Source organism: Nanorana parkeri, unplaced genomic scaffold, assembly GCF_000935625.1.
Source record: "Nanorana parkeri isolate BGI_ZX_2015 unplaced genomic scaffold, ASM93562v1 scaffold110, whole genome shotgun sequence".
NCBI lineage: Eukaryota > Metazoa > Chordata > Amphibia > Anura > Dicroglossidae > Nanorana > Nanorana parkeri.
Window position 1 is genome coordinate 38,530 of NW_017306378.1, and position 18,724 is coordinate 57,253.

An 18,724-nucleotide genomic window follows, 5' to 3' on the forward strand; every position below is an offset into this window, starting at 1 on the left:
ATCTTTCCAATGGAGACATGGCAATAACAATTGGTCTAATCCTTCCCCACTCCTTAAGTTTACTTAAGGTAACACCATGAGAAAGGAATACTGATTGGCTGCCATGAGTTCTTGTACTTGGCACATCGCTCTTTGAATAGCTTGAATAAGCTGACCAGAGTATTCATAGCAAACAGTTACCCGTTTAGCACACAGGGCACCACGTTTTATTCGGAGTAAAGACTAAAGTCAGAGCACACAGTTTAAGAATTTATTGGGCATTTGTCACTAAGAAGAGGTAAGTGTTACTGAGTGTTCAAGTGTCCCTTTGATCGAGGTTAAAGTTCAGTGCTTAGAAGTAGTTTACCACGCGTCTGACGGACTGAATGTTTGCGCTCTGAGCCTGCCACTCATTAAATGTGCGGAAGTCTCCTCTCTCTACAATGTACATGCGTCCACGGTAGTTGGGTTCCTCATATAAGACCCAGCTGGAATGACATAAAAGTTATACAATTAAAATAGACACATAAGAACATTGCATAAATCTGGTGATACAAATACAGGATGGGCAACCTGACATTTGTCTGCTGAAGGCCAGTTGCATAATGCTATTGATGGTCATACCCAAAGCAAATGGATATGGCTTTTTGGTAGAGTTGCTGAAAGCACAATTGTGTAATAATTGTATGCATGCGCCAGTGCAGTCCTCCACCTTCTCATTTCCATATCCAAATAACTATTTGTCAGCCTTGACAGATGATAGCCTGTACAAGGGCCATTTTTTTATCAGAGAAGGTCAAAAAGCTTAAACTGGCTGATAGTTAGCACACATATGGACAATTTTGTGGAATAGATGAGTTACAGCCTTTCCTAACCTTTTTAGCACAGAGGAACCCTTGAAATAATTTTCAGATTTCAGGGATCCTCTGCTAAAAGTGAATACATCTACAGCTCACAGTGCATGAGGCCATTTGCATTGGTGGTGGTATTGGCAGGAAGAATACCTCCTTACATTGGTGCTCATTGGGAAGAATGCCAGTCATAGAGACAGCGTTCGGCTCACTTTGCTTTAGGTCGGTCATTCACTCGGCTGCCTACGGCAGCTTAGTTAATAGACCCCTAAATGTCATCCACTAAGAGTTTTGACTTCACATGTCACATTTACATGTTTTCGGCTCAGTAGTACTAAGAAAAAGTGTCAGCCAGGGTCACACGTTCACTTTAATGCAAATTATACATAGTGTAAGCATCAGGACTGAGCAGCAGGGGGTCTATTTTGACACTTGTGTCTAGAGGGCCTTTAAGAAACTTAGTAGTGGCAAAAGTCTGCATCTGTTTATGGGATTGCTGAACAGGAAGTCAATTGTATGTAAGAAAATGTCTCCACTTACAATGCTTTTTTAGATTCAAATACCTTTAGCTCTGATAAGCTTCTGATTTATATCAAACATAAATTGTAATAAAGGTCCTAGATTAGCATAGTGGTTGACATACTAACCAATAAATCTTCTCAAAGCCAGTTGTATGATGGGTTACAATGAAACTAGTAGAAATTAGTGTACATGTTACATTTAAATGTACACTAGTACATTAGCTGTGGGAAAATGATGTAGGCTAACTAAGCAATACAAAAGCATTTTAAGGACATCAGGGAGTGTCACTCCTACTCATTTCCCTACACTATGATGGTAACCAAGGCTATCTGTAGACATAAGATAGTAATTTATAGAAAAGGTCATTTTAAAGCTGATTGTTCATAGCTGAATATTTGTGAGAATTTTAATAACGCATTTCTTATAGCAGTCATCACCAAAGAAATCAGTTTGTGGAATTTAATTTTGTTTACAAGTTCCCCCTTTTTTCATGTTTATGGTAATTAATTAACTAATTTCAATATTTTGTGGCGTTGTTGCATATGTACAGTATACAAGCATGCCTATATCAGTTGAAAAAATGATTAACACTTATAGAACAATTTTTTATCTGCAACTCTGTATAACATGAAATCAGTCACAGATCTGGCAAACTCTATCTCATGTCAATGGGTAGTTGGGATTCTCCTGTGGAAACTGGAGTGGTTAGAAGGTATGAACGTCACCAACATGTTTCTAGGTTTGTGAAGTTTTCTCTCTGAATTTTGTTTCCTTAGTATGTGATACTTACGCTCCATCACCATAGACTTTGATGGCGTTCACACAGTTCTTGTTCCAACCCCGTCCTTGGAGGAAAGGACAGTCTTCACAGAACTCCATGCACTGACCAGTGAAATTACATCCCTCAAATAGCTCCAGTCTGTAGTGTTCTCCATGCTGGAAGAAAGAGAGCACATGTACAAAAGTTAGCTTCATCATTTAGCATAACAGCTGAATACATATGAGTGATTATTTCATATAGACAAGAGGTACCAGTATATGCATATTTAAAGCAGAGCTCCAGGCATCAAAGTAATAGTTTCTCCCCTCCCATCCCTTCCAATAGTAAATACCATTGTCTGCTAAGGCTGCATCATTACATCACCCCTGCAGTACTGAGAATTACAGGGGGTGTTAAACCAACACCTGGCCATGACATGAGATGCCTGCTGAAGCTCAGTTTTTGAAGTCTGAAGTTCCCTCAAAGCTACTATGGGAGGAGGGTACACAAAGGTGTCCTGCAGAACATGGAGTGGTAATCCACAGGAAAGAAATTAGTGGGATCAGGACCCCCTCTACAGCAAAGATAAGTAAAGTTCTGATTTCAAAATATAAATATTTGGGAGTTTTATGCAAAACATTTTTACTTTGGACACTTTTGTGGAAAAACAGTTTATGTGCATGATTACCAGATTTACAAAAGATGCATTACTATGGTAGTGAAAAAAGCAAAGATATGTGCTAAGTCCAGCAGTCAATGGCAACCTCCCAAGTTGGGAATATGTTTTAAAGATTGAAATTATCAATTAATGAGTTCACTGCCACTGAAACATGTTTGAAATGGGTTCTGCTAGTCAAGGCACAGCTGATACTTATGGAGTACTGACTTGTAGGATGTGCCAAGGACAAAAAGACAGGCTGGGAGCTGTATCACCCAGATAAAAGGAGGCCTCATTGTGATTACGGAAGAAAGGCCCAGGAAGTTTTTCTGCCCATGAGCTCCATCTATGTCCACCACTAGCCAGGAAAACGTGTGGCTTCAGAAGTGCTGGTTTAGTCTACGAGGAAAGGGGCAGCCCTCCTAGACATAAAAAGATCAAGGAATACAATAATATATTATAGTAAGGCAATAACATAAAACACAAACCATTCTGACAGGTCTGCTGGATCCCATATGGTCATTGTGTCCATTCCAGCGATGAAAGTCTGGGTACTCTCCTCGTTCCAGAATGTACTGCTGTCCTTTAAAGTCAGGGTGATCATAACAGATCCAAGCTCCACTTTCTACTCGGATGGAATTGACTCGGTTCATGAACCCTCGGTCCTGAAAGTTGTCACAGTCCCCAAAAACTTCCAGTTTCCTTCCCGTGAAGCATTTTCCCTCATAGAAGATTATCTAAAACAAGACAGAAAGCATAATTTGTTCACATCCAGCCAAATAAACACAGTCTACTGTATTTCCTATACAGGGTCTGTTTTTTTTAACCAAGCTATAACTTGGCAGTGTATGTGTGATGCATTGTTCATAATCGTTATTTTTGAGCAATGTAAACTCTTATTAAAAGTCATGGAAATTAGGGATGTTCAGATACCAAGTACCGTACTCGGTACAAGTACAAGTACTAGTTCTGATACTTTTCCAGCTTAGTATATTTAGTGTTTTAACAAACAGATAGTGAAATCTGATTTTAACATAAAGAGAATCTGGGAATAAAGATGTGCATTATAGAAAGTATTTGCAGATGCTCCTGTCCAATAAATCTGTTTCATGTCTCGGCTGGATTTACAGAAGATATAAAATTAGATGATATCACTTATAACTTTTCACACCAGAATCTACAGAACCAATATGGACCTATTTAAAATCCCATTTCCACTTCAGTTCTGAGTACCATGGATGTGTATCATTACTCATTCCTGTCTACGTTTATTGCCTGTAAATGTATTCTGGAAAAAAGCATTTTCTGTGTGAGATTGGGGGAAATATTGCAACATTAAGGCACAGATCATCTCTGTAAAGCGCCCAGTCATTATTAGTCATTAATGTTTAGGAATTTTGTGCTCTTCTGTGTTTCATCATCACCGATGAGCAAAGAATCAAAAATCTATTTACGTATTTTAAGTGGATCTTTTACATATGAAGCAATAGCACATTGTGGGGCGGATTGAAGCAATAAGGAAAATTATTTTAGTTTTACTTTCATGCTGCCATAGCTGATCGGCACCAGAAAACAGTCATTTAAGGTTCTTTTATCCAAATCTCTGAACCAATTCAGCAAAATGTCCAGAGTATTTTATGCTATTTGATGCCTGATACTGCTAACATTTAAAATGGCCTCACGCACACTCAGATAATACACTACAACCAGGATCAGATATACCAGATAAAATATTTTAAATGTAGGTTTAATGTTCTCACTGACACCAGTCCCCACCCCAAGTTGTTGTAAATATAACATTTCCACCGCCCACTGCCCAGTTTACTCAGGGCCTGACAGTGCTCATGGGCCACAGCTCTGGCTGTCTCCAATGCTGTACACACCTTCCTAAACTCCTATCTTTTGTGCATTTCCTAATGCTTCAAAGACGGTGATAATGCATATCCTAAAATGCTAAATTTGAGCGTGTACCATGTAGTGCCATTATTTAATGATGCTCCAGCTCCTCTGCCCTCACCTCACCTCTCTACAGAACCTTTTATGCTGCCAGGGGAGGAGTGAAGGGCAATACTATAGAATGTCACTTGAGTGACAGCTCTGAGTCTGCTGGGGCTGCTGACATCAGATGCAAGATGGCAACATTCAGCAGCAGTCACAGGACGTTTGGATTTCAACAAAAGGGAGACTCTTCCAGGAAAATAACATGCATAAAATACATTAAATGCACATATAATCAAATGGGAAGATTGTTGTTGAAATAAATAGTCTGGTGACTGGGTCTCTTAAAAGTGCAACTGAAGCCAAAACTTTTTTTAAGTTTGGAATAGAGTCGGGGGGATCAGAACAGCTGTCAGGTTTTTATTGCCGTCTTTGTTCCTGTTAGGAGTATTAAACCTGCTATTTGTCCTAGTGAAAGAAAATATTATATTTTGTGTTGTCATTGGAACCGGAATAGATGGAAAACCATCCAATGGGGACACTAGTTTTGCTGACCACCAGGGATTTACCTTGCTTTGGAGGGATTTACTCTCACTTCCTTCACTTCCTGTTGTGGCTTTAATTCAGGAAGTGAACATGGGACACAGATGGAAACATTTGACAGGTCATAACCCTTCCCTACTCTATCCAAAACAAAACAAAAGTTTTGGCTTAAATTCTACTTTATCTGTTACTGATTGTTCACCCCTAATGTTTGGTCAGGGTCCTCCTCACCTTCTGTTTCTGTGTGTCAATGATGCTTGTCAGTGTTTGTTATTTGTCTTGTCTAAATGATTGTACAGTGCTGTGGAATATGTTGGCGCTATATAAAAAATTGTAATTGTAATGGCTGAGATGCCTCAAACCTGCTATGGTCTGATCAGGCTACTATCTTATGTTTGCACTGCCTCCCTGGCCTCGGTAGAAATGCCTTGCTGAGCATTCCTAGGAGATAAAGCCATTGTTCAGGGTAGGTTTTTCTGGCTGATTGCCATTTTATTCTTTCAGATAGGCTAGCACCAGAGTATTCTCTCCTTCAACATTTGAAAGCCAAACAGGGATGTCACCCAATTCAAATGTGCATGTTTATTAGTGTAAAAGATCCTTTAACAGCCAGACCGTGCAAGCACAGTTATCCACCATCTGAGGTCTGTATGTAGCTTTAGCCATGTGTAAAGTGTAACGTGATATTGCCCATACAGGTTGACCTAGCAGGCTCATTAGCCTATATTTATCTTCCCCTCATCCGTTCAGCAATCTGTTCACCTGCCAGAAGTGAAAAAAAAGTACCAGCTACTTCCAAATCTGAGGGAATATGTGACTTAGTGCACTTTCTCCAACATAAAAACACTATTGCTTGGCGATTGGCCATACCGACATCCATGGAGGTAGATTAAAGAATTTCAGCCCTTTATAAACTTCATGTGATGACTTGTAGCTTATACAGGGATAAGCCTCTTTCCTCTCAGAGACCAGAGTGGTGGGCAAATTAAGTATAAGATGCTATATTAGTAATTTTAATGTTCCGATTTGGACACTCCTAATAAGTCAGAGGCACAATAGCCAATGACACTGCATGACCCGAATCATTCAATAAAGTGATTCTGAACCATGTAGTTAAAGATATTAGAGAAAATAGACTTAAAGATATATACAATAATTAAAATCAAGTCTTAAAGATAGATAGTTCCTTTAAATCAAAGCACCCAAACTACTGATTAAACACTGCCGATTAGCTGACAACAGCTTTATAAAAGGTAAAAAGTAGATATGTTATCTGTATTGATGCATAATGTTCTCCAACACTGTGATCTTGCTTCTCCAATAATATTGTTGCTTTTAATAGCAAGTTATACTAAAAGAATGATGAAATCCTCAATGCACACAAAAGGTGAATCTAAAAATCATTGTCCTTAAAATGATAACATGTATGCATAACATTTTTAAAGAAAGTAAGATCTAATTTTCTGACAATTCACTACCTGCATACACATCTTTGTCTGTCCAGCCTACGATAACACATTTAAACAACGAAACTTGTTTTAGCTCTCTTTCTCATAATATGACTATACAGAGCCAGGCTAAATCTCTCTACTTACTTTTCCAGAATACTGCGACATCTTTGCGCTGGATGCTGTCCAACCCAACACAGGAGCCAACAAATCTGACAGACAGAAAAATTGGACACCCCAATATATATCACAGTTCAGACAGGGGCTGATATCACGAGCCTGCACTAACAATGCAACAGCTATAGAAGGTTTAACATTTTTGCTTGGTAGACAAAATCCCCTGTATCTAACAGTGCTGATCCCAGACTTTTAACATATTGTAGACAAGCAGACAAAAGATTTGCTTGGCAGGAATTTGGCTGATGAGAATGGCAGTTTCACTGCACCTTTTATGTATAGAACAGAGAGCATGCAGTGAAGGGACGCTCAGTGCTTTACATAGGACAGGGAGAGGAGTTTACCATATGTGACTTATAACTTATAGAAATGCACATTAATCCAATAATAAATCCCGGGAATGAGAAACTAATGGGCTGAGCTTCATACACTTGTACTGCACGTACAATAATTACAATACTGCATAGTGAATGGCCTAGACACAGGAAATACAGAATTACAGTAAATGGGAATTCCCGCATTTATAAAAATAGTAATACCAGAGTAAAATCTGGATAGGAATAAATAATTGCCAGCTGTCTCTAATATTCAGGGACAGCCCTGGACTGAGAAGATTTGTCTCTGCAAATGTTTATCCCTGAAAATGTCTCTTTAGGCAGCTGTACCACAAAAATCCAATTTTTTGCACATTATCTTAATATGCTCTAATTTATTAATTCTCCGTAGGCCCTTTAAGTGTCTATAATTATTAAAGATCTACATGAAAATGCAGAAATAAAATCAGTATTTCAAATTAATAAGATTGTTGTCTATAGTCTATGGGGTACTGTGGTGGTCTTAGATAATATAGAGGGCAGCAAGTTTGGTACTTTCCACAGCAAGAAGGGGAGATGACTTAAAAATAAAACTACTGTAGGGCACTTTTTATATGTCCAGGACGTTTTGGTTTGTGTGGCACTAGGTAAGTACAGCTAAGAGACCGTTTTTTAAAGAAGGTCATAGCTTAAAGTGATAGTAAAGTCTAAGCCCACACTCACACCTGCGCGTGGTGTGAACGCGCATCACAATTGTGCACGTTCGCGTGGTGGCTGGAAGTGAAGAAAGGGGAGCTAAAATTACCTGTAATATGGACTGTAATGTCCACAATCACTGTCTGAACTACCACCATAGTAGCCCAAGTGGCTACTATGGGTCCCAAGCCCGAATTGGGGGCGATTTGGGGATGAATAGCGGTGGACACTGTTACTTGTAAACACAGAAGCCAGTGGAGAAAGTCTTCCATTGCTCCATTCCTCTTGGTCTCTGACTGATGAGATCCGCAGTCATAAGTATCTCTGACACCAGAAATTTGTATTATATTTTTTAGAATATCGGAGGTAGGTATTACACATTGATGGATACCATTACTGCATTGTGTTTTATGTTCCGCACCTCCTCATTGTGCTATATATTCCGCACCTCCTCATTAACTTTGCCATGCTGTACATTCCCTATTGTACACCACCTTATTCTGTATTACACGCTGTACATTCCCTATTCTACACCACCTTATTCTGTATTACACGCTGTACATTCCCTATTCTACACCACCTTATTCTGTATTACATGCTGTACATTCTCTATTCTACACCACCTTATTCTGTATTACATGCTGTACATTGCCTATTCTACACCACCTTATTCTGTATTACATGCTGTACATTGCCTATTCTACACCACCTTATTCTGTATTACATGCTGTACATTGCCTATTCTACACCACCTTATTCTGTATTACATGCTGTACATTACCTATTCTGCACCACCTTATTTTGTCAGCAAGATCAAAAGTATCCCTTTACTAATTTACTTATTGAACAGAATGATTTACCTGACGATTTAGGGTTCCTCTGCATAAAAAAAAGTAATGCAGTCTACACGCTCAGAAAATGTATGTTTAATAGGAAATTGCAATACCGGTATATGTCTTCTACCTATGCCTAATGATGTAATCTTAACTATATGCCACCTGATGATTGTATTCAAAAAGTTTTAAACAAACAAAAAAAAAATTGCTTACCCATTTCCAGGATGAGCTCTGTTTACAATAATCAATTAATTTACTGCTACAGAAGATTATGGCAGAGAAAATGGCATGATAAAACAAAGGAAAGACGTGCACAACTTTGAGTCCTATTGCTGGGTCTTCTGCTTCAACTCCTGTTACAGATAGTTCACAAGGAACTGCTGTGAAACTTACAAAGAATGTATTGTTTACATTGAATTAAGAAATCCAGTATTAATCACAATAAAATGTCCATTATCAGGATCCTCCAGTATGTCGGGGCATGTGTATTTGTTATCAGAGGATTCCTCAAAAGTGTGATGTGAAATGGGAATGTTCTGTTGTGTGGTCTAATGGAAAAACTTTGTGTCGGATTAGACAGTTACAGGTTAGATATGGCATGAAAGATAAGGCTGGTGGCAGCAGGATGCCATTTGAAAGAGCGCTTCCTGTCTACTGATCCATCATAAGAGCAAGCCATTCTGAGTGTAAAAACTCAAGTCCAACATACAGTATGTATGATTTATATTCTTTTATATTGCATTAGTAGTATTAGTTAGGTGTTCATGATTTTGCATCAACATTACTGATTTCACTGTTGGCTTTTTTATTTTATTATTTTATTCAAAGCGTATAGGGTTTTTTGGGGGTTTTAGGGTAGTTTAGTTGATTTCATTTAGTGTTTTTAGCATTTGTGTATTTGTTTATTTGTGTGCTGTTGCTTTTTGCAATATTTATTTGAAATTTTTTCACCGTCTACTTTTTCTTTCTTTAAAAAAAATAAAAAATTCCAAGGTTACTGAGGGAGGTTTCTTTTAGCACAAGAGCAGGTCCCGGTATTCTGACTCCGATCGTTGTGATAGCGAGATATATCCCTTGCTGAGACCTCTATGCCTGGCCTGTATAAGCAGATATACTCACTGCGGACAATCCTCGTCAGATAGCTGAACTCGTCAATACCGATTCATTCAAAAAAGGTGTTTATCAGGTTACAGCAGATGATAGGAACAGCAGTTGAACGGTTATAGTATTGTGCGGTCAGAAAATGATGCCTTTCCTCCGTACTGTGCAGATCACCTGTGTGTCCTTGTTACATGTGGCTTTCCACTGTGCCCATGACACAGGAAGTACTACACACAGGAAGCAGGAAGGGGCGTACACTAGGGGAAAATACATCGTTACATGAGGAATAATCACAGAAAGCATGTTTGTTACAACAAAAGGCCACTAGATGGCAGCATAGGATAACACATGAATTTAGCTATGAGAAAATAGTTAGGCAAATCACACTATATAAATTCTAACCTATATAACAATGCTAATATTAACTGAGGCTATGCATCTCATATTCTATGCCCCTATTGTGGCGGCACACCCGGGTAGCTGAATAGAGTCTCCATAACCCTTACTTATGAGATATTTAAAATTAATTGCACTCAAAAAAACACCAAAAACAAAAAAAAGCATTTCTAAACCTAAAACCAAAATTAAATACATTGCAGCTTAGTCCCTAAATGTGTTGGCTTTTTAAAATCTTTTTTTCTTTTACTTTCACCTGGTGACCCTGGCCAGCTAAGTGAATCAGGATTGCACTATGAAAAGTATAGTAAGTATAGTAAGTATAGAAAAGTATAATAAGTTCAACTTATTTATTAATGACATCGGGGAGGGTGTTAACAGCGATATTTCCGTGTTTGCGGATGACACCAAAATAGGGAGGGTAATAGACACGGACTTAGACACTATAACATTACAGGAGGACCTGGATAAAATAGGGGAGTGGGCATTAATGTGGCAGATGAGGTTTAATGTCGATAAATGCAAAGTAATGCACTTTGGAATTAAAAATAAACAAATGGGTTATACAATTATGGGTATGCCGCTGGGGAAGTCAGAAATGGAGAAGGATTTGGGGGTCATTGTAGACCACAAACTGAAAGGTAGTTTGCAGTGCCAGGCTGCTGTAAACAAAGCTAGCAGGGTCTTGTCCTGTATTAAAAAGGGGATGTATTGCAGGGACAAGTCTATAATTTTGCCACTTTATAGATCATTGGTTCGACCTCATCTGGAGTACGCGGTCCAGTTCTGGTCACCAGTACTAAGAAAAGATGTCCTTGAGTTGGAAAAAGTCCAGCGGAGGGCAACCAAACTAATTAGGGGTATGGAGGACCAGAGCTACGAGACAAGGCTACTAAATTTAAACATGTTCACATTGGAGGTGAGGAGATTGAGGGGGGATATGATCTCCATGTACAAAATGTTCAATGGTGGCAGCAACATTAGCGATAAACTGTTTAAAATTAACTCCATTACAAAAACTAGAGGCCACCACCTAAAATTGGTGGAAAAAAAATTCCAGCACAAGGGGCGAAGGGGGTTCTTCACAGTAAGATCAGTTAGGGTCTGGAACTCACTGCCACAGACAGTGATTTCAGCAAAGAATGTGGAATTGTTCAAGAAACTTTTGGACGATTTCTTAAGGGACCGTAATATACAGGGGTACAGGTACTCCTAGAATGAGATCCTAATAGGTTGGACTTGATGGACTAATGTCTTTATTCAACCTCAAATACTATGTAACTATGTAACTATGTAACTATATGTAACCCTATAGATTTTGTTTATTTTTTAAGGAAAACACCCCATTTATTTACTATTGCATAGAAAGTATAGGTACTCCTTTGTATTTTGGTATTTTAGAAAAGCATAAATTCCTTTTATAAAAACAACCTACTATGTTTGCTAGGACCCAGGGAGCAAATAAGTCACATATGATTATACTTCCTCCTCCATGTTTCACAGTTGTTATGTAATAGTGTTGTATTCAGTATTGTGCTACATTTAAATATACTGTTGTGTAAATTTACCGATACTTATACACAAGTGGTCTTTCCAAACTTGAGATAGGCAACAATGTATATACTCTGGGATAACCTCCCAGGTATTGTTTAGTATTTTTCTTATGGTATACTCATGTAGAGATGGTACCAAGTGCACATGCCTGCTAGTTGTGGATTTCAACCACATGCCTTTGTACTAGGCTTTGTAGGAAGCCCTCTACTATGGGGTGTAGCAACACTGCTGAAATTCTTCAGTTTGTAAAATATCTTCCTGTATGTGGACTGATATAATGCTTAGCTCTTACAAATCCTTCGGTACCCCCTTTCTAGTCTTATAAGCCTCAGCCATGTTTCTAATTCCCACTAAAGTTCCCTCTGGTGGTGAATTGGGGATGAAGGTGAGTACACCTTGTCAATAGTGTTAACTTGTTACCTTGTCCAGTATTAGCAAATTACAAATTCCCTTCAAATATATAAAAAGATAGAAAAATATTTCTGTTAGTTTTATATAAGGCTTGATTTACTATTATGACTTCGATTAAGAGTGGATTACAATATAGATGCCATTCATGCAGAATCCAGCTAATTCATAGGGACTACTATTGCTATTATTCTCACATGAAAGTCAAATAACAACTTTGGCCTTCTTCTTTTGAAGCTTTATCGTGTGCTGTCCACAACTGCAAGAATATTGATGCACTCAAAGAGAAGTTTGCTGTTCATCAAGAGGATATAGCAAATATACACACATACAATCACAGAGGTATACAGGCAGGCAATAGAGTTGATTTACTAAAGGCAAATAGACAATTCACTTTGCAAGGGAATTTGCACATTGCAGGAGACGCTTGCCCTAGCTTGGTGAATGTGGTGATATTTCACTTTGAAAGAATACCCAATCATGTTCGAGGGGAAAAAAGAAAAACAGAACTTTTGCTTTCGCATGATTGGATGATAGAAGTCAGCAGAACTTCACTTAATTCACCAAGTTTCACCTAGTTCACCAAGTTAAGTGGCATGTCCACTGCATAGTGCAAACTCTCTTCGCCTTTACTAAATCAACCCCAAAATATTCAGTATTCACCTATTTGCAGGCTCTTTGCAATGTGCCTGCCATATGTGAACATGGACTACAGCTTTGGTACTTGATGGATCTACAGTCCTTGATGGGTTGAAGCACAGGCCAATACATAAACATAGCACGTTTTACAGGACCAAAAAATAACACACTGACACACATAATGATTATACAATCCCAATTCCAAAAAAGTTGGGACGCCTTGTAAAATCTACATAAAAGCAGAATGCAATGATTTGCAAATCTCATAAACTCATATTGTATTCACAATAGGAAACATATCAAATGTTTAAACTGAGAAAATGGACCATTTTAAGAAAACAAAATAAGGTAATTTTGAAATTGATGGCAGCAACACGTCTCAAAAAAGTGGGGACAGGGCCACAAAAAGCTTTTAAAGTAAGTGGTAATAACAAGGAAGAGCTGGAAAAACATTCTGCAGCTAATTAGGTTAATTGTCAACAGGTCAGTAACATGACGGGGTATAAAAAGAGCATCTTAGAGAGTCCGAGTGTCTCAGAACTAAAGATGGGCAGAGGTTCACCAACCTGTGAAAAGCTGCGTCTAAAAATTGTCAAACAATTTCAAAATAGTGTTCCTCAAGGTAAATATTACAAAGAATTTAAATACAACATCATTCACAGTACATAATATCATCAAAAGATTCAGAGAATCTGGAGAAATCTCTGTGAGCAAGGGACAAGGCCAAAACTCAATATTGGATGTGACGACAGATGGCACTGCATTAAAAACAGGCATGATTCTGTGATGGACATCACTGCATAGGCTCAGGATTACTTCCAAAGATCACTGTCTGTGAACACAGTTCACCCTGCTCTATCATGCAAAGAAGAAGCCATACCTGAGCATGATCCAGAAACGCTACCGTCTTCTCTGGGCCAGAGCTCATTTAAAATAGTCTGCTGGAAAGTGGAAAACTATTCTGTGATCGTACGATTGGAAATTTGACCTTCTTTTTTGGCAACCATGGGCACCGCGTCCTCTGGACTAAAGAGGAGAGGGACCTTCCAGCTTGTTATCAGCACTCAGTTCAGAAGCCTGCATCTCTGATGGTATAGGGTTGCTTTAGTGTGTATAAAATGGGCAGCTTGCACATCTGGAGAGGCACCATCTACAAAATATATCCATGTTTTAGAGCAACATATGCTCCCATCTAGACAGCATCTTTTTTAGGGAGGGCCTTGCATATTTCCGCAGGACAATGCTAAACCACATACTGCATCTATAACAACAGCATGGCTTTGTAGTAGAAGAGCCCGGGTGCTTAACTGGCCTGTCTGCAGTCCAGGCCTTTCACAAATAAAAAATATTTGGCGCATCTTGAAATGAAAAATATGACAAAGAAGACCCAGGACTGTTGAGCAGTTAGAATCCTATATCAGGCAAGAATGGGACAACATTCTCCTCCCAAAACTCCAGCAACTGGTCTCCTTAGTTCCCAGATGTTTAGAGTGTTGTTAAAGGAGAACTATGAGGTGAGTGCTTTTCACTCGCCTCATAGTTCTAGCCGACCTGTGACAATGAGACTGTCACAGGTCGGCTCAGTAGATCGGGAGGTGAGCGAACACATACCAGTTTCCAATGTTCTCAGTTTAAACATTTCATATGTTTTCTATTTTCTATTGTGAATAAAATATGGGTTTATGAGACTAGAAGCCTAGAGAGCTACAAATCTGCTCTAACATTTAGGAACAAAAGAATTTGATTGTAAAAAATGCTCCCATTAAATAGCAGATATACACAGTATTTTCACATAAATAAATATTTTCAGGGGTTATTATTGAACAACAGGGTTTTTTTTTCTCTAAACACTAAAAGCACTTTACAACATTGCAGAATTATTTTATGCAAATTCCAAATATGCTAATATGACTGTCATGTCATTTCTAATACACTTCATTATTTGACACTAAAACTAACCATCAATTGGCACTAATAACATAAATGTATCTGACTTGCTGGTGAGCAGACATTCGCCTGCTGACTTTATTGTAGCAGTAAAGGATTGCACTCTGCTGCCACCATCAGGTGAATAAGAATATTACTTCAGACTCAAGTGCTAAATAGCACCTCGCGCCAAACCCTCTGTAGCTGCAAGCACTATAAGAAGTGTTACCCTCTGAAAATATCAAATTATAATGAATGTGCTGCGCTTAATCTAGAACAATACATAAACAAATCTCTATAATAAATATGTGCTTAAATAAAACATGCAATCAAAAAAGTGTTCACAATGAATCTTCTTATAAATAATAGTCCTATGGAAAGTTCAATCATATATACCGTGTTCTCTGGGTGCAAAGACAGATCAAACAGGAGCTGTGCTGCCGACCATGCAATCTCCAACCCACGTCTGTGAGACTCCGCCCTACGCGTTAGGACATGGATTGGAGATTGCAATCCAGAGTAGCCACCCTCCAGAAGGAAGGACAGTGTCAGCACCAATTCAGAGATGATTTGAGGATCTACAGCTGAGTGATACACAAATAAGATGCATGTTTTTAATAGTTAAGGTACTTGTATGTATTTTTAGGATTTAACTTCTGAGTTTAGCATCACTTTAAGTGCAACTTGTTTCTTTTTCTCCATGGGGAACCCTTAGCTTGACCAAATTCTTTTAGAATGTCATAGTAAGATCATTTAAGAATTCCTGGACTGATGGAGCTCATGAGCAAAATGCATCAAAAATATAAAATGTTGCTAGAAAGAATAACCAGGCCAGGTCAGAGGGGAAATGGGACAAAGTGGGTATAGAGTGAGTTCTGCTGTCAGTCTGGAGGATCCAAGAACATATATAGAGTGAGTTCTGCTGTCAGTCTGGAGGATCCAGGAATATATAGCAGACTTTGACGCTCTATTATGATAAGGGTCCACTGCTAATAATACATATGGGGAACAGCTGCCAGGATGTATCATATGGAACTTCTTTATTTATGGAGCACAATTAGCTGTGCTTGTACTGTACATAGTAACCTTACAATATTGATCAGCCTAGCAATGATAAAAATGCACCCAAGCACAATAATTCATAGCATTAGACAATAAAGTACTCTATATATCTGCAAGATAATCAAAATAGTCAGTACATCTCTACAATACATGCACATTTCACTATGTTTTGTCTCTTTAAAAACAAAAGAATCCAGCACGCTCCCAAATTCTCTTGGCTGACAACTCCTCCTATGGTGTACTGAAATCCTAAGCAGTGTTGTCAGCCTTGTCTGTTTTCCCCTATGGACTACATAACACCTCCTCTTCTCCTCATCTCCATAACCGCTCCTAGTGTAAATTTTCACCCCTATCTCACCTATACTAAGAATTACTGTGTGACCTCAGAAATTAAGAGATTATCCAAAATTGTCACCAGAACAGGAACAGAGAGGAAATCTTCCAATGGGGCACTTGTTCTGGTGACAACGAAAATGGGATTTAGCACATTTTGGAGAGTTTCTCATTCACAGATGCTCTCACTCTTTCTTTCTATAGCATCTGCCAGGACAAGAGGTGACGGGAAATCTCTTAAAGGGTTTCTAAACCCTCAGCTTTTTTTGCATATATCTACTGCTAGCAAGCATTAGATATATACAAAAAGTAATTTAAAAAAAAAAAAAACGCTTTAACATCGGTTTAAACTTACCTGTGTCTTCCCTGCGTGCTCCCGTCCGAAAATGTGAAACTGCACGGGCGGCCGCAAAGCATCTTGGGGCGAGCGCATGCGCAGTTCACATTTTCGGCCGGGAGACGAGGAAAGACACAAGGCAAGTCTATGGACGCGTGCACCCGCATGCAGACACCATGGGAGAGTATGTGCCAGCATGAGTAAGCGCTGGATCGGAGATTCTCCGCAGCGCTGGAGAGAAGGCTGAAAACGTCAGGAAAGAAGAAGTTGATCGGATTAAAATTCATCATTTAAGGTAAGTGCTTTCATTAACGTTGGGGTGAGGGAATTTTTTTTTACCTTTAATGTCACTTTAACTGGGACACAGATGGCAAACAAGAGTTTTAACTATTCCCTGCTCTATCCAAAGTGAAGATAACATGTTTGGCTTTAGATATACTGTAAATAAGCACATTAAAAGATAAAATAACAAACCCAGGCTTTTGCTGCAATATTTATCTTTATTCCAGAGATTTCCAATGTAGAACCTTTTTTTTTTTTTAGCTGCCCTCAGTCTGATGACCAGCATCATTCAACCTACTTTCTCTGAGTCCAGGTTGTCCTGGACCTGCCCCAGCCTGTGACTGAACAGTGAAAGGAGAAGCAGCACAGTCTCAGCACAACTCATCACTCTGCTTTCTCTGCCTATCAGCATGCTTCTTGTCAGCATACACGCATATATTTAAAGAGGAACTTTACCCAAATCTTTGCCCGTAGCTGCTATGGGGCCTGTGCTTGGAAGGGGCCCATTAAGGATTGCAGAATTTGCTGTTGATACTGATTCCGTACCTCCTGTGACATTTCCATTCTAGACAAGCTGAGACAATGCAGACAGCATGTCTGTTACCTGACTTTAATATCATTGACAGTAGGGAGGTTGCTGAGGGGCCCAGTACACATTTTGCTATGGGGCCCCATGATCTACAGTTACGCCCTTGGTTGTATGATTACATCCAGCGGTGGATGTCTTCTTCTGCTGAACGCGCCGGTACAGTACATCCCCGTTGACTTCTGTGGAGCTCTTTTACCTCCTGGATAAAGTTCACTCTCCTTGTCGGATTTTCTATACATTTTATGTGAAGGAGAAGCTGGAACACAGGAACCTCTCTGCTAGGCAGGAAGCCCGAGGTTGTCATACTGTATAGGAAGCCGAGGTTGACCCACCATACTCGACCTGTAACTCCAAAGCACTTTTGGATGAAGTGGCGATTTAATAGTGGCGATATTATGTTTATGATACGTTTTTATCAGAGATTTCTAGTACTGTATTTGCTGGCGTATAAGACTACTTTTTGTACCTAAAAACATCCCCCGAAAATCGGGGGTCGTTTTATACGCGGGCTATACAATGTATACCTTTAGTTCGTTTAGGCCAAGCTGGCCCAAAACGAACATCCCTAATCTGTCAGCCCGCTAGATGTGTGGTAATACTGTATGTACGGTAGCTTCGGCTACATACAGTAGCTGAGCCAATCACGGTGAGCGATGTACACAACCTCTGCCAATCCATGCAAGCTTTGTATTCATTAATAGAATACATTGCTCGCCATGATTGGCTCAGCGCGGTATACTGTATGTAGCTGAAGCTACCGTACAGTATTACCGCACATCCATCCATGATGTTTTTAAATGGTGTTGCCTCAGAAGAAGTGGGGTAGTCTTATATGACGAGTATAGCCCAAAACCTATGTTTTTTGGTACAATCAAGTTTTATTGAGATTTTCCATATACAAAGGAGATAAATCAAAAAATAAGCATACACAGTAAGACATTGGTCACAAAGAAACCATATAAGAGCACAGGACATAGGGTGGGTGTACCCAAGTGGGCCTTTCACAGTATGGTAACGTCACGGTTGGTGATAAACAGAGGTTGGAACAAGGGCCTGGCACCGAACAGTGCGTGCCAGTCGGCCATACAGAGTGTTGCACAGTACGGGTGCGGGACCCTATACGCCGCCAGCCCTAGGTTATAAGTCCCATCGTTTCCGTGACTCGGAAGTAGATGACATGGGACGCCGAGGAGCTGCCTACTTAGTGAAGTTCCCTTGCCCTCCTAAGACCTAGACCTAGAGCCCCCAGGAGAAGGGCACAGTCCGTGAGGCAGGACATTCAGGGGGAAACCCCGAGGTTTATGAGGGCAATACAGAGAGTAACAAGGAAGGAGAGAAGAGCAAAGTGAGTACAGGAGAGCACACAAAAGAGCAC

The 18,724-nt window shown here is 39.4% G+C and overlaps 1 protein-coding gene across 1 annotated transcript in view; it reads right to left on the reverse strand.

The window, feature by feature from the left end:
* Nucleotides 1-331: 331 nt before the first annotated feature.
* Nucleotides 332-18,724, reverse strand: part of CRYGN (crystallin gamma N) — a 29,872-nt gene continuing 11,479 nt past the window's right edge. The window contains 5 exon segments of the mRNA XM_018553112.1: nt 332-467; nt 2,143-2,288; nt 3,259-3,507; nt 6,847-7,010; nt 7,013-7,102. Of these exon segments, the coding sequence (XP_018408614.1) occupies nt 332-467; nt 2,143-2,288; nt 3,259-3,507; nt 6,847-7,010; nt 7,013-7,102 (785 nt within the window).